Raw genomic sequence first — 16,759 nt, forward strand, 5'->3', positions numbered from 1 at the left:
TTGGTGAGACCACACCCTGGAGTACTGTGCTCAGTTTTGGCCTCCTTATCTGACAATGGGCATACGTCCCTTAATGCAGGTTCACTAGATTGATCCCTGGGATGAGAGGGTTATCTTATGAGGAGAGATTGAGTAGATTGGGCCTATACTCTGGAGTTTAGAAGAATGAGAGGTGATCTCATTGAAACATAAGCTTCTGAGGGGGATTGACAGGTTAGATGCTGAGAGGTTGTTTCCTCTGGCCGGAGAGTCTAGAACTAGGTAGCATAGTCTCGGGATAAGGGGTCGGCCATTTAAGACTGAGTTGAGAAGGAATTTTTTCACTCGGAGGGTTGTGAATTTTTAGAATTCTCTGCCCCAAAGGGCTGTGGATGCTCAGTCTTTGAGTTGTATATTTAAGGCTGAGATGGATAGATTTTTGGACTCATGGGGAATCTAGGAATATGGGGATAGTGCAAGAAAGTGGAGTTGTGGTCGAAGATCAGCCATGATCTTATTGAATGACGGAGCAGGCTCGAAGGGCCGTATGGCCGACTCCTGCTCCTAATTCTTATGTTCTTAAGTTCTTATCACGGAATCCGTAAAACTTTCTGACTTCAGCCTTGCATACCATATATTTCAAGATTACAAAGGAAATCAACATTGATTCAGGTGAATTATTTACCATTATGAAATGCTCAAATGAAAAGGGGACACATGCTTAAAAACTAGGGACTTCGTAAGGGGGCAGTTAGGTGAAACTTTTTCACTTTGGTAATAAGAGTTCTGAAGTGGATATTATGAGATGCATTTTTGGAAAGAGAACGGGACAGGCACATTAGGCCTAATGGGTTTTTCGTGTTATTAAAAATGTTTATGCTCTTATGTCAGACATGCGGCATATGATGGGCCATCAGCTGAATAATGATCGTATGGTGAAACGGCAGCAAGGGGTTTTCCGAACGGATCAGGATAATATGCCTAGAATGCAGTCATATGAGGTAAGCTATTAATGAATGCAAACCAATAACAATTAGTACAACATGAACATCAGATGATGTGCATATAAATTAGTTGGGCTTGTATTTCAATCCAGCGAAGCTAATTCTCGCATGTTTATACCCTTAGATTTGTATTGCCAGAAAAATTTAGATTCACTTCGACATTTAGTTTGAGATTTTTAATTATTCCTGTTGCTCTTTTGGACAGGTGAGTTAAATACTATATTGAAAGTTCCTCATAAACCTGAATTCATATTAATTAGGTAAATGATTCACTTGGTTAATCAAAAAGGCTTTCTATCAATATTTTACAATGTATACTATACAGTAAGAATGATTTTATTTTCCCCAATGTCCATTTGTTAGTACTGTGCTTTAGACCATTTAAAATCATGTATGGTCTTCACTTGTTAACTTCGGCTTTAATGCTTCTAAGCAATTCCCATCCCCTCAAGTAAATTTCCAGCTATAGGATAAATTATGATGAATAAGAGCCTTATATTTTGCCAGGAATCTTTATTGATCACATTTTCAGTATTTCTGGTTCTGAGGCCAGCTCTAAGACTTTGTTTATTTTTGTTTCCTCTCTGAGTATGCTTTCTTCCTCTGTTCCTCTTCTGTCTGTAGGATGCCAAGAGCTCACCTCTGTTGCCTCCTGATCTGTTAAAAAGTATTGCTGACTTTGAGGAGGAGGAAGAGCTGGCTTTTTCCAAACCCCATGATTTCTACCAGGCCTTGGCTGGCCCTCTTGGCAGTACTTCGGGGCGAGGTTTCTTTGTATGTACTCACTTCTTTGATCTTCTGTTCTCTGTCTTACATTTCTGTTCTTGATAAGTGCGTAAAACAAATCATAGTTTTCAGCATTGTAGCTATTCAAGCAGCAGTGGCAGTAGATTATTGTATTCTGCTTACTCCGCTGTGTTTCTCATTTAAAGGTAATATTCTAGGCAAGTGACTTAATGGAGCATAAACTTGAGTATTTTGTGTTTTCTTTTTGAGGACAGGGTTATACATCACAGCATTCTGGTTATTTTGGTACAAGTCACCACTACAGACACATGCATTTAATTGCAACTTCATGTCTTTTAGGATTGATATTTTGAAAGGATTTGTTTTAATAAATCTGTTAAAAGCACTGGTTAAAACAGGCCGGAAGATCAGGGAGCGGAGATTAGTCATTATCATAGACATATCACGTCCAGTACTTGGCACGACATTCATGTTGATGCTGATAACAAAGGAGACCTGTCTAGAAGAGAAGTTGTTGGGAGTTCCAAATCTGTAACAGTAAAAAAAAAAAACAAGATGTGATGTTGAGAAAGAAAGAGAAAAAAAGAAACAAAAGAAAGGTGAGGAAAAACCAAACACCATTATAAAGGCAGTAATGGGTGAACCTGGATTGGAGACTGGCTGGGGAAAGGTAGCAAGTATCCAGAGAGTAAAAGGACAAGGAAAAATATCATAGATTAGTATTATGAAAGAGGATGCTGAGGTGGGAAAAGTACAGTAATGAAAAGGGAAGCAACAAAAAGTCAAGCAAGTGGAACTCAACTTTCCATAGTTTTCGGAGATATAATTGTTGGGATTTGAATTGTTGTAGTATGAACATTACAGGGCAAGAGTGTCAGCACAAAAATAATATTAAGAAAATTACATGGTCTATCTGCAAAACCTGGCTTCCTGTTAATATTTTATCTCACTTTGTGTGTAAAATTTTTGCTACTATACATGGCTGTGCCCACATTTATAATGGGTTTTACCCCTGTAATCTTGTCACTGTATAATTGCACTATTTGGCCACTAGGTGACACGGGGAGTGAATTCTGATCCGTCAGTCCCAATTTGACCACCATTTGAACTTTCCTGCCACACCCTGCCCCCAGTGTTTCCCCCCCCCCCCCCCCCTTTGTCCTGCTGCCCTTTTTCATTGAGACATCTTAGTTTAATTTTAAACTTTTTACAGCTGGTATTTCTGTGTTTTTAATCTTTCCTCCCTCCAGGACTTAAATTCTACTCCCCATGCTATTTGAAGTGACCATCAGTGGCTCTGGATGTACATGCGCACTTAGTTAGCTCCTGTTCATGGCCCATTCTCCCCTCCACCTGCTATTTCATGGTGGTATCCCGTCTCGAACTTGTTTTGCATCTACCCCCTTAAATGTCTCTTCCTTGACACGCCACCTTGCGGCCCTACTACTCCTTTTCAGTTGGATGCTCTGTGGCTGCTTTCATTGTGTTAAATGGACCTTCAGCCCATGTGGGCCACTACCTCTACTATCGCTTAATAGACTGTTCAATTGAATAAATAGCTTTAAAAAGTGCTAATTGGAGGAAATAAATAAATTAAAGTGTCCTGATTGCTGATGGTCAGACCGAGGGGAAATCAGTGGCAGTAATTCACTGGCAAACACCTTCATATTACTATTGTTATCAACGTCACTGACCCTTGACCCCGTATCCTTCTCGCCACTCAGTTAGTTCTGCCTCTACCTCCCTCTCCCCTCCCCTTCTTCCCTCTCTTCTCCCTTTATGCCATCCTCTCTCCTCCCCAGTTTGAGCATGTTCACTGCATCATTTCCCTGGATGCATCAGTAGACTGTTTCTCTGTCTGCAACAAATTCTTTGTTTTTTCAAAATTATTTGAAGAAAAGCTAGAAGATCATTTCAAAAAGTTTTTTCAGGTAAAATTTAGAGTTTTTCAGAGAGAAGAAAATGACACATTGTAGCGATTATACACCTATTGTGGCTTTTGTTGCTATTTAATTATAAATACTGTATGAACTTCAGAAATGATATTATTCTAAGACAGACCATGTCGTTCCACATTCTGATTTGAATTTATATTAAAAAAAGATGAGTTTTGAAAGCAAACCGAGCCGCCAGTGATCAGTCACTGTGAATCAGTGGCCCTGGAGTTATCCCCATATGAGACAAACGCCCCTATTGTTATAAAATAATCTATTCTTTAACTCAATGAGCAATGCCGCGGGAGATCTGCTTGTCATCTAAATAATTGTTGCATATGTAATTATAAATATAAAATAATTGATGGTAAGGGGTCAACAACAGAATTTATGCCATCTTCAGGATTGTGACAGTGGTACATAAAAGCAGTAGATGAAAGAAACTATTGGATAGAATTGTTATATTCTGCTAATGTAAAAATATGGTAATGGTCATTGTAATTCTTGTTAGCTTAAGAATCAAGGCATAATCCATACAATTTAATTCTTGGTTACAAAAACTAAAAACTATGTATATATGCTGATGTGCCCACATAGCAATGAAAATGCTGCCTTTGGTGGAGAACCCATGCTATTTTGGATTCCATTCAATTTTTTCCCCAGTTGATGTTGGACTGCTTTCAGTTTTGAGATACTTCCACCATCTATTTATATTGCATCCGGAATGCATTGCGTTTATCTGACTGGGTCTGAAATCAAGTGTAGTAGTAGAAAGTTCCAGATCATTTTGCCATATGTCTCCCTTTTAAATATAGAATTCATACTTTGAATTCTTAAGTGCTGTGTTTTACTTCATTTATAATTTTGAAGTAAGGAACTCATTACTTTCGCCAGTCTAACGCATCTCCAGGTCCAGTTCAGTGACCTGCTAATTAGCCAGCCTTGTTTGTCAATAGACCATGAGGTCTCGTTGGAGGTAAGTGTGTACAAGTCGTTACAGTTTACGCAACTCTGCCCATGGATTTAAATTGTGGCCCTGGAGGCATAATAGAAGAAATGTTATATTTGATCTTTTTAAAAATTGTTAATTGCTGATTGTTGGTGGTAGACTCTCTGGGCTGAATTTTAATCTTGAAGAGCGCGTGGGTTTGAGTGTGGCTGGCGAGTTAAAACCGACAAAATTGACCACTTTGGGAAGCCGGCTCCAACCAGCCAACTTCTGCATTTGACTGGAGCGCATTAGACTGTGTACGCGCAACCCATTAGGGTGAGGCAGGTTGTCAACTTCCATATGCTAATCGCTCAATTGGAGTGATATTGACGCACTGTTCAGTTTAACGTGGGTCCACTGGTTTCCCTGGCTTCCTGAAGCTCACCTGTGAAACCAAGGCAAGTACACAGCGGCAATTGAGGGGGCTGAAGAAATCTCACGTAAAGATGCCAATAAATACTCAGTACTCAGCTGTTTTCTTACCTGCTAGTGGGAAAGAGTTTGTTCACAGTATTCTTGCTGAGAGGTTACTTTGTATAATTTAGAGGTTACTTTCGACACTTTGGAGGTTTGCTCTATCACTTCAAACTGGGTGCTGCTCATGCTGCCATAGATTGGACTTCAGATGAGGACCAAGTTGACCAGCAACTGCACCCACAGCAGCCTGCTGCCCAGCAGAGGGAGGACCAGAAAAAGGGTGCAGCTCACAGGAGGCACTACCCACAATACAGGGTCTGCAGGCAGAGGATCAGTTTCCTTGACATGTCTGAACATCAGTGTCTCAGGAGGCTCAGATGTCATGTCAAGTGATGGGCAGACATCGCAGCCTCCTAGAAGACCACCTGGTGGCCACACATTATCAGTGGCTGTCAAAGTCACCACCGCCCTCAACTTTTTTGCTTCCAGGGCTCTGCCACAGACATATCAAGGATCTCCCAGTCGGCTGCGCACAAATACATAAGACAGATGACTGATGGGTTTTTTTGTTGCCAGGGACGGCAATTATGTCAACTTTGCCACCAATGATGCCAGTCAGAATGAGCGGGCGCTCAACTTTGCGGCTCTGGCTGGCTTCCCACAGGTCCAGGGCGCATCGACTGCACACAGGTGGCAATTCGGGCACCCCCAGAACAACCTGGAGTATTTGTCAACTGCAAGGGCTTCCATTCCATCAATGTACATCTGGTGTCCAACCACAAAAAGATCTTTATGCAGGTGTGCACAAGATTTCCGGGCAGCTGCCATGATGCTTTCGTCCTGCAGCAATCCAAGCTCCCTGATCTCTGCACCTGGAAGCAGACTTATGGGGTGGCTGCTGGCCGACATGGGATAACCACTGCAAACTTGGCTCATGACGCCCGTCTGACACCCAACCATTGAAGCCCAACAGTGCTACAATGAATGCCATATCATCACCAGATTTATGATTGAACAGGCCGCCAGCATACTGCGGTTGCGTTTCATGTGCCTGGACAGATCTAGAGGCACCCTTCAGTATGCAGCAGCCAGGGTCTCCAGAATGGTCATGGTTTGCTGTGCTTGCACAACATTGCGCAACAGCGAGGCTTGGACCTGTAGAAGGAACAGATCCTCCTCTGACGATTCGGAGGGGGAGGAGGAAGAAGAGGGTGAGGAGGGCAATGCACTCCCAGCTACTCGCATTGCTATCTGGGATGCCCTTATGAATGCAAGGCTCACTTAGGTTGCACCAGTGCATCTATGCCACCAGAAAATGCAACAGCCACTCTTCACCCTTATTCCCCACCCCCATAATGCCACTGACACAAAGCAGTCCTGCAACCAACCAACCACCCCTTCAACACCCCCCCCCCCCCAAATTGGTCCCCCGTGTATTCATGTCCTCACATTCATCATCAAACAAGTTAGAAGGCCACTTTACCACCAAGCACCTAAGAATGGATGACACGGGAAAGTGTTCAAAAAATAACATTTATGTGATCCCAACAAATGACAAACTTATCCACGCAACATTTTATCAGACACCCATGTGCATTCCCTTGTGCATCTTCAAAGTCTTGCTCTTCCTTAAGAACAGAAGAAATAGGAGCAGGAGTAGGCCATTTGGCCCCTCGAGCCTGCTCCGCCATTCAATAAGATAATGGCTGTTCTTCTACATCAACTCCACTTTCCTACACTATCCCCATATCCCTTGATTCCCTTAATATCCAAAAATCTATCGAGCTCTGTCTTAAATATATTCAATGACTGAGCCTCCACAGCCTTCTGGGCTAGAGAACTCCAAAGATTCACCACCCTCTGAGTGAAGAACTTTCTTCTCATCTTAGTCCTAAATGGCCAACCCCTTATTTTGAGACTGTGACCCCTGGTTCTAGACTCCCCAGCCAGGGGAAACCTCCTCCCTGCATCTATGCTGTCAAGCTCTAAGAATTTTGTATGTTTCAATGAGATCACACCTCATTCTTCTAAACTCTAGAGAATATAGGCCTAGTCTACTCAATCTCTCCTCATAGGACAATCCCTCCATCCAAGGAACCAGTCTGGTGAACCTTTGTTGCACTCCCTCTATGACAAGTATATCCTTCCTTAGGTAACATAGAAACATAGAAGTTAGGAGCAGGAGTAGGCCATTCGGCCCCTCGAGCTTGCTCCGCCATTCAATGAGATCATGGCTGATCATCCAAACTCAGTACCTTGTCCCTGCCTTCTCCCGATATCCCTTGATCCCTTTAGCCTTAAGAAATATATCTAACTCCTTCTTGAATATATTTAATGAATTGGCCTCAACTGCCTTCTGTGGTAGAGAATTCCACAGGTTCACCACTCTCTGGGTGAAGAAATTCCTCCTCATCTCTGTCCTAAATGGCTTACCCCTTATCCTTAGACTGTGACCCCTGGTTCTGGACTCCCCCACCATCAGGAACATCCTTCCTGCATCTAGTCTGTCTAGTCCTGTTCGAATTTTATAAGTTTCAATGAGATTACCCCTCATTCTTCTAAACTCCAGCGAGTATAAACCCAGTCTCTCCTCATACGTCATTCCTGCCATCCCAGGTATCCGTCTGGTGAATCTTCGCTGCACTCCCTCCATGGCAAGAACATCCTTCCTCAGATAAGGCGACCAAAACTGCACATAATACTCAAGGTGTGATCTCACCAAGGCCCTGTACAACTGCAGCAAGACATCCTTGTTCCTGTACTCGAATCCTCTCGCTACGAAGGCCAACATACCATTTGCCTTCTTACTCGCCTGCTGCACCTGCATGCTTACCTTCAGCGACTGGTGCACAAGGACACCCAGGTCTCGTTGCACTTCCCCTTCTCCCAATCTATTGCCATTCAGATAATCTGCCTTCCTGTTTTTGCCACCAAAGTGGATAACCTCACATTTATCCACATTATACTGCATCTGCCATGCATCTGCCCAATCACCCAACCTGTCCAAATCATACTGGAGTTTCTCGGCATCCTCCTCACAGCGCACACGCCCACCCAGCTTTGTGTCGTCTGCAAACTTGGAGATATTACATCTAGTTCCCTAGTCTAGATCATTAATATATATTGTGAATAGCTGGGGTCCTAGCACCGATCCCTGCGGTACCCCACTAGTCACTGCCTGCCACTCAGAAAAAGACCCGTTTATTCGAACTCTTCGCTTCCTGTCTGCCAACCAGTTCTCTATCCAAGTCAGTACCTTGCCCCCAATCCCATGTGCTTTAACTTTACTTGCTAATCTCTTATGCGGGACCTTATCGAAAGCCTTCTGAAAGTCCAACTACACCACATCCACTGGTTCGCCCTATCTATTCTACCAGTTACATCCAAAATTCCAGTAGATTAGTCGAGCACGACTTACCTTTTGTAAATCAATGTTGACTTTGTCCGATCCTGTCACTGTTTTCCAAGTGCTCTGCTATTACACCTTTTATAATGGACTCTAGCATTTTCCCCACTACTGATGTCAGGCTTACCGGTGTATAATTCCCCGTTTTCTCTCTACCACCTTTTTTGAATAGTGGGGTAACATTAGCTACCCTCCAATCCATGGGAACTGTTCCAGAGTCTATAGAATTTTGGAAGATGACCAGCAATGCATCTACTGTTTCTAGGGCCACTTCCTTAAGTACCCTAGGATATAGATTATCAGACCCTGGGGATTTATCGGCCTTCAATCCCGTCAATTTCCCTAACACCATTTCCCTACAAATACTGATTTCATTCAGTTCCTCCCTCTCATTAGACCCTATGTTCCCCGACATCTCTGGGAGGTTATTTGTGTCCTCCTTTGTGAAGACAGAACCAAAGTATGTAATTAATTGATCTGCCATTTCTTTGTTCCCCATTATAAATTCCCCTGATTCTGACTGCAAGGGACCTACACTTGACTTCACCAATCTTTTTCTCTTCACATATCTGTAGAAGCTTTTACAGTCAGTTTTTATGTTCCCTGCAAGCTTACTCTCGTACTCTATTTTCCCCCTCTTAATTAATCCCTTTGTCCTCCTTTGCTGAATCCTAAACTGCTCCCAATCCTCAGGTTTACTGCTTTTTCTGGCCAATTTATATGTCCTCTCCTTGGATCTTATGCTATCCCTAATTTACTTTGTTAGCCATGGTTGAGTCACCTTTTTTGTTTTATTTTTATGCCAAGCAGGGATGAACAAATTCTGTAGTTCATCCATGCGATCTTTAAATGTTTGCCATTGCCTATCCACTGTCAACCCTTTAAGTAACGTTCCTCAATCCATCCTACCCAACTCGTGCCTCATACTATCGTAGTTTCCTTTATTTAAATTCTGGACCCTAGTCTCTGAGTCAAATACTTCACTCTCCATCTTAATGAAGAATTCAATCATATTATGATCACTCCGCCCCAAGGGGCCTCGCAGAACAAGATTGCTAATTATTCCTTTCTCATTACATAATACCCAGTCTAAGATGGCCTGGTCTCTAGTTGGTTCCTCAACATATTGGTCCAGGAAACCATCCCGTATACACTCCAGGAATTCCTCCTCCACAGTATTGTTACTAATTTGGTTAGCTCAATCTATATGTAGATTAAAGTCACCCATGATAACTGCTGTGCCCTTATTGCACGCATCTCTAATTTCCCGTTTAATGCCATCCCCAACCTTAGCATTACTGTTTGGGGGGCTGTATACAACTCCCACTAACGTTTTCTGCCCCTTGGTATTTCTCAGCTCTACCCATACAGATTCCACATCATCAGAGCTAATATCCTTCCTTACTATTGTGTTAATCTCCTCTTTAACCAGCAATGCTACCCCACCTCCTTTTCCTTTTTGCCTGTCTTTCCTGAATATTGAATGCCCCTGGATGTTGAGTTCCCATCCTTGGTCACCCTGGAGCCATGTTTCCGTAATCCCAATCATATCATATATATCCGTTTACATCTATTTGCGCAGCTAATTCATCCACCTTATTACGAATGCTCCTTGCATTAAGACACAAAGCCTTCAGGCTTGTTTTTTTAACACTCTTAGACCTTTTAGAATTATTATTTACTGTGGCCATGTTTGATTTAAACCCTTGATTTCTCTGACTGCCACTTTTTTGCTTTTCTCCTTCCTGTCTTTTGCTTCTATCCTTGTTTCCCTTTCCTCTGTCACCCTGCACAGGTTCCCAACCCCTTGCCATTTTAGTTTAAACCCTCCCCAACAGCACTAGCAAACACTCCCCCAAGGACATCGGTCCCGGTCCTGCCCAGGTGCAAACCGTCCAGTTTGTACTGGCCCCACCTCCCCCAGAACCGGTTCCAATGTCCCAGGAATTTGAATCCCTCCCCCTTGCACCATTCCTCTAGCCACATATTCATCTGAAATATCCTTCTATTTCTACTCTGACTAGCACGTGGCACTGGTAGCAATCCTGAGATTACTACCTTTTTGAGGTCCCATTTTTTAATTTACCTCCTAACTCCCTATATTCAGCTTTTAGGACCTCATCCCGGTTTTTACCTATATCGTTGGTACCTATATACACCACGACAACTGGCTTTTCACCCCCCCACCCCCCCCCCCCCCCAGCATGCCCTGCAGCCGCTCCGAGACATCCTTGACCCTTGCACCAGGGAGGCAACATACCATCCTGGAGTCTCATTTGCAGCCGCAGAAACGCCTATCTATTCCCCTTACAATGGAATCCCCTATTACTATAGCTCTCCCACTCTTTTTCCTCCCGTCCTGTGCAGCAGAACCACCCACGGTGCCAGGAAGTTGGCTGCTGCTGCCTTCCCCCAATAAGCCATCTCCCTCAACAATATCCAATATCTGTTTGAGAGGGGGATGGCCACAGAGGACCACTGCACTACCTGCCTGCGCCTACTACTCTGCCTGGCGGTCACCCATTCCCTTCCTGCCTGTGCAGCCTTTACCTGCGGTGTGACCAACTGATTAAACGTGATATCCACGACGTCCTCAGCTCCAGTATGTATCCATTCGCAGCTCCAGCGCTGCAATGCGGTCTGCCAGTAGCTGCAGCTGGGTACACTTCCCGCACACATGGTCGTCAGGGACACAGGAAGTGTCCCTGATTTCCCACATAGCGCAGGAGGAGCATGCCATGACTTACCCTTTAATTAATTCAAATTAAATTAAATCAAATCAATACCACTAATTACACTACCGTTAGTAACCTGAAAATGACCCGTTTATTCCTACTCTCTTTTCTGTCTGTTAACCAATATTCAATCCATGCTAGTATATTACCCCCAATCCCATGAGCCCTAATTTGTTTAATAACCTCTTGTGAGGCACCTTATCGAATGCCTTTGATAATCCAAATACACCACATCCACTGATTCCCCCTTATCTATTCTGCTAGTTAGAACCTCAAAAAACTCTTGGATTTGTCAAACATGATTTCCCTTTCATAAATCCGTGCTGACTCTGCCCAATCCTATTATTATTTTCTAAGTGCCCTGTTACCACGTCCTTAATAATAGATTCTAGCATTTTCCCTACTAATGTTAGGCTAACTGGTCTGTATTCCCCCGTTTTCTCGCTTCCTCCTTTCTTAAATAGTGGGGTTACATTTGCTACCTTCCAATCCACAGGAATTGTTCTAGAATCTGTGGAATTTTGGAAGATGACAACCAATGCATCCACTATCTCTATAGCCACCTCTTTCAAAACCCTAGGATGTAGGCCATCGGGTCATGGGGATTTATCAGCTTTAAGTCCCATTAATTTCTCCAGTACTATTTTTTTTTGCTAATTTCTTTCAGTTATCGTTCTCGCTAGAGCCTTGGTTCTCCACTATTTCCAGAAAGTTTTTGCGTCTTCCATGAAGTCAGACACAAAGGATTTGGGGTTTTTGTGCTTAAAGGAATGTATATCTGTTGTAAATTATGTATTAATTCTTTAAATGCTAGCCATTGCTTGTCCACTGTCGTACCTTTTTAATATAGTTTCTCAATCTACCTTAGCCAACTCGCCCCTCATACCTACGTAGTTTGCTTTGTTTAAATTGAAGACCCTAGTTTTGGATTTAACTAAATCTCATTCAAACTCATGGCCACTCTTCACTAAAGGCCCCTTTACTACAAGGTTATTAATTAACCCTTTCTCATTGCAGAATGCTAGATCTAAAATAGCCTGTACCCTAGTTGGTTCCTGAACATACTGATCTCGAAAATTATCTTGTATACATTCCAGGAACTTGTCCTCCACACTATTACAACTCCCACCAATGTTTTCAGCCCCTTTCTGTTTCTTAGCTCCACCCAAACTGATTCTACTTCTTGATTTTCCGAGCTAAGATCTCTCTACTGTCTTTATCCCATCCTTTATTATCGGGGCTACCCCTCCTCCTTTTCCATTTTGCCTATCTCTTCTATAAGCGAAGTATCCTGGAATATTTAGTTCCCAACCGTGGCCACTTTGCAACCACGTCTCCGTAATGGCTGTTGGTTGAAACCTATTCATTTCTATCTGTGCTATTAATTCACCTATTTTGTTGCGAATGCTTCACGCATTCAGATATAGTGTCTTTAGCTTTGACTTTTCTATTTTTCCCTGATGTCACCTTAGTCACTGATGCCCTATTACCTTTCTTACTCTGTCCTTTCCTGACCCTCTGTGCTTATTTTTATCCAAAACTCTACTCCGCTCTGGAGCCTTGACCTTTCTCTTGCTAGTTTTAAATTTACTTTTTCCTGAATCCTCCCAACGCGCCCCCCCCCCCCCTTCATTAGTTTAAAGCCCTGTCTACTGCCCTAGTTATTCAATTCGCCAAGGCACTGGTCCCAGCCTGGTTTAAGTAGAACCCCTCCCATTGGAACAGCGCTCTCTTTCCCCAGTACTGGTGCCAGTCTAGAGATTATTATCTTTTGAGATTCTGCTTTTTAATTTGGATCCTAGCTCCTCAAACTCCCTCGGCAGAACCTCATTCCAAGTTCTACCTATGTCGTCTGTTCCTACGTGGACCACAACAACTGGATCCTCCCCCTCCCACTCCCAAGTTCTTCAGCCGCGAGGAGATATCCTTTACCCTGGCACCGGGCAGGCAACATAACCTTCGGTACTCCCTGTTGCAGCTGCAGAGAGCAGTATCTATCCCCATGACTATACTGTCGCCTACCACTACCACATTTCTTTTTACTCTGCCCACTTGAGAATGGCCTCCTTTACCACAGTGCTGTGGTCAGTTTGCCCATCCTCCCTGCAGTCCTTGTTCTCATCCATACAGGCAGCAAGTACCTCTTACCTGTTGGACAAAGTCAAGGGCTGAGGCTCCTCCATCACTATATCCTGGGTCCCCATGCCTTCCTGACTCGCAGCCCCACCCTCCTATCCCTGATCATTGACTAACTCTAAAGTACTGCTTAACCTAAGGGGTGTGACTGCCTCCTGGAACAAAGTGTCCAGGTAACTCTCTCCTTCCCTGATGCAACGCAATGTCAGCAGCTCGGACTCCAGCTCAACAACTCTGAGCCGAAGTTCCTCGAGCTGCAGGCACTTACTGCAGATGTGGTTGTTCGGGATCTCGTTGGTTTCCACCAACTCCCACATGTTGCAGTTGTGACACACAGCATGCACTGCCATCTCTATCTAACCTTATTTTATTTATATAATTAGTTACAGTATTTATTCAAATTATTATTTTTAATTTTTAGATTTAATTAGTTAATTTAGTTTGTTATTAATTCAATAAAGTTATAGTCGTTAATACTCTCCCAGTTCTGAATTTAATCCACTTACCTAACCTAGAGAGCAAAAGAGCTGTAATACTCACCAACCTGCTGTCCTTTGACGTCATTCCTTGTTTTTAGTTTTTTTAAGCTGCTGCCGCCGCTCCTGCTCATGTCCATGCTGTATCCCGGGCCTTCTCCGGTGCTCCCTTTAAGCTGCCGCTGCTCCCGCTCAGACCCACACTGTCCTGGGCCTTCTCCGGTGCTCCCTTTAAGCTGCCGCCGCTCCCGCTCAGATCCACACTGTCCTGGGCCTTCTCCGGTGCTCCCTTTAAGCTGCCGCCGCTCCCGCTCAGACCCACACTGTCCTGGGCCTTCTCCGGTGCTCCCTTTAAGCTGCCGCTGCTCCCACTCAGATCCATGCTGTATCCTGGGCCTTCTCCGGTGCTCCCTTTAAGCTGCCGCCGCTCCCGCTCAGACCCACACTGTCCTGGGCCTTCTCCGGTGCTCCCTTTAAGCTGCCGCTGCTCCCACTCAGATCCACACTGTCCTGGGCCTTCTCCGGTGCTCCCTTTAAGCTGCCGCTGCTCCCACTCAGATCCATGCTGTATCCTGGGCCTTCTCCAGTGCTCCCTTTAAGCTGCCGCTGCTCCCACTCAGATCCATGCTGTATCCTGGGCCTTCTCCAGTGCTCCCTTTAAGCTGCCGCTGCTCCCACTCAGATCCATGCTGTATCCTGGGCCTTCTCCAGTGCTCCCTTTAAGCTGCCGCTGCTCCCACTCAGATCCATGCTGTATCCTGGGCCTTCTCCAGTGCTCCCTTTAAGCTGCCGCTGCTCCCACTCAGATCCATGCTGTATCCTGGGCCTTCTCCAGTGCTCCCTTTAAGCTGCCGCTGCTCCCACTCAGGTCCGTGCTGTATCCTGGGCCTTCTCCAGTGCTCCCTTTAAGCTGCCGCCGCTCCCGCTCAGGTCCGTGCTGTATCCTGGGCCTTCTCCGGTGCTCCCTTAAGCTGCCGCCGCTCCTGCTCAGATCCACACTGTCCTGGGCCTTCTCCGGTGCTCCCTTTAAGCTGCCGCCGCTCCCGCTCAGGTCCGTGCTGTGTCCTGGGCCTTCTCCGGTGCTCCCTTTAAGCTGCCGCCGCTCCCGCTCAAGTCCATGCTACTCCTGCGTGGTGAACTATCGAACCCCCTGCTCCCAGCCTGTTGCAGATTTCAATCGGGGCCTTTATTTCTGTGTTTCTGACACCAACCATGCCAAATTAAATCTCCATTGTTACTTTATGGAGAACCCTAAGGTATGTAAATGAGTGCAGTCAGAAATTTTACTGGTGATAGTTGAAATATTTTGAAAATTAAATTTGTTTAAACCAATCCAGAAGAGAAATTGTGCCGGTGAGATTTCTGGTATATGTCCCCATGTTTTCCCAGAGTGTACAAATAATAGCACATCAGTGAAAGAAGTGGTGCTCTAACTCTATGCTTTTTTTTAAAAAAAGGACCAACCCTAATTCTTCCAGCAATGAATGTATATAACGTGATGTTTTTTAAAGGGACACTGCATATCTAAAGGGAGTTGTATTGCACTATTAGTATGGGGTTTAATGGATTTACTTTAGTTTAGGTTTGTAAATGTTCCCCAAAAATGAGCTAAACTCAAGTCATTGGGATTTTTTTTTTCTGTCAAAGTTTATTGTTTTTTTACCTGCTTTGCTGTTCTACAAAACTTGGCTATACTTTGTTGCTTTGTCCATTTGAAATAAGTGAAAACAAAATCAGAAGTGAAAATATCAAATTTTCTGAATGCAGGTATTTGAACCCAGTGCAATATTAACTTGTCAATTAGTGCTGTTAAAACCCCGGCCTTGTATTGTAATCCTAAATCCAGTGGCAAGATGTGAAAGCTCAGCATCCTTAATTGCTTGTACATACAAACTTCAGTGCCGTTCTTAAATAGGAACGTTCATGTTCCAAACAAAGGAAGAACATTTGAGTATTTTTCAGCTCAGGATGGTAACATCGCATTATGCAAATTTCACTGAGATTGTGGCAGCTGTTTCCTGAAATTGCAGTTACAGGTTTTGTGATATTTTCATTGCATCTCTTAATGCTACAAACTGTAGGAATTGTGCATCATTTTTGAAGAATAATTTTTACATATGTTGCTTTATGCCTGGTTAAACACGCTGATCTGATCTCTGCAATTGTAAGAAAGAAAAAAAACTTGCATTTATATAGTGCCTTAAAGGACCTCAGGACTTCCTAAAGCACTTTACAGCCAATAAAGTGCTTTTGAAGTATAGTCACTGCTGTATTGTATGTACACAATGCATAGTATCTTTTTGAATAATTAAACTTGTTTTAAGCTTAGTTTTCCAGTTTATCCTAAATAAAATTGGTGTTTTTTGGGTTGCATGAGTAGAATTGTAGGAGAGATTGTCATGAATGTGATGGTGTACAACTTGTAAGTAGGATTTCTTTAGAGGCTAGTAAATGTCAATCAGCTTAGCCACTTAGATATATTGCTTGGCTTCCACATCAGATAAACAGACATATTTTAAAGTTAAGCATGACATGTTGTATATGAAAAGAATCTACTCAGATGTATTATGGAGATAATCAAGCTTTTGCTACTGAAAACTTGATTTGTATGCTCATACCTTTGCCCTCCCCTATTTGAAGTTGAGTTCATGTAAATAACTGCCAGAATACAGAGGTGGAGAGCAGGGCTTGGTGCTGTTAGTACACAAGCCATTGGTCCTCAAAATGTTGGATACCTTGAGGGGGGTGGAGAGTGGAAAGGGTGCCAGTAAAGCAACTTTTTAACCGGTTTCTTGCACCTCTTGTGCGTCCAGAAAGAATGCAAGGGTATAGCTGCAAACATTGCCACAAAGGCAGTCCTCCCATTAAGGCAACCGGGTCATAGTAGAAGTGTAAAGAATTCAACAAACTTGGGCTAATTTGAACCTTTTCAGC

At 43.6% G+C, this 16,759-nt stretch overlaps 1 protein-coding gene across 4 annotated transcripts in view; it reads left to right on the plus strand.

Moving 5' to 3' along the window:
* smg7 (SMG7 nonsense mediated mRNA decay factor) overlaps nt 1-16,759 on the plus strand; it is a 123,622-nt gene that overhangs the window by 94,013 nt on the left and 12,850 nt on the right. For 3 of the 4 annotated variants that reach the window (XM_085982605.1, XM_085982606.1, XM_085982607.1), the window contains 2 exons: nt 871-980; nt 1,608-1,757. In XM_085982605.1, coding sequence (XP_085838731.1) covers nt 871-980; nt 1,608-1,757 — 260 coding nt within the window. The remainder of the gene's footprint in view (nt 1-870; nt 981-1,607; nt 1,758-16,759) is intronic. The other variant, XM_085982609.1, reaches the window with a different exon arrangement.

Source organism: Somniosus microcephalus, chromosome 3, assembly GCF_052327205.1.
Source record: "Somniosus microcephalus isolate GS21.2 chromosome 3, FLI_Smic_1.0, whole genome shotgun sequence".
NCBI classification, from domain to species: Eukaryota; Metazoa; Chordata; class Chondrichthyes; order Squaliformes; family Somniosidae; genus Somniosus; species Somniosus microcephalus.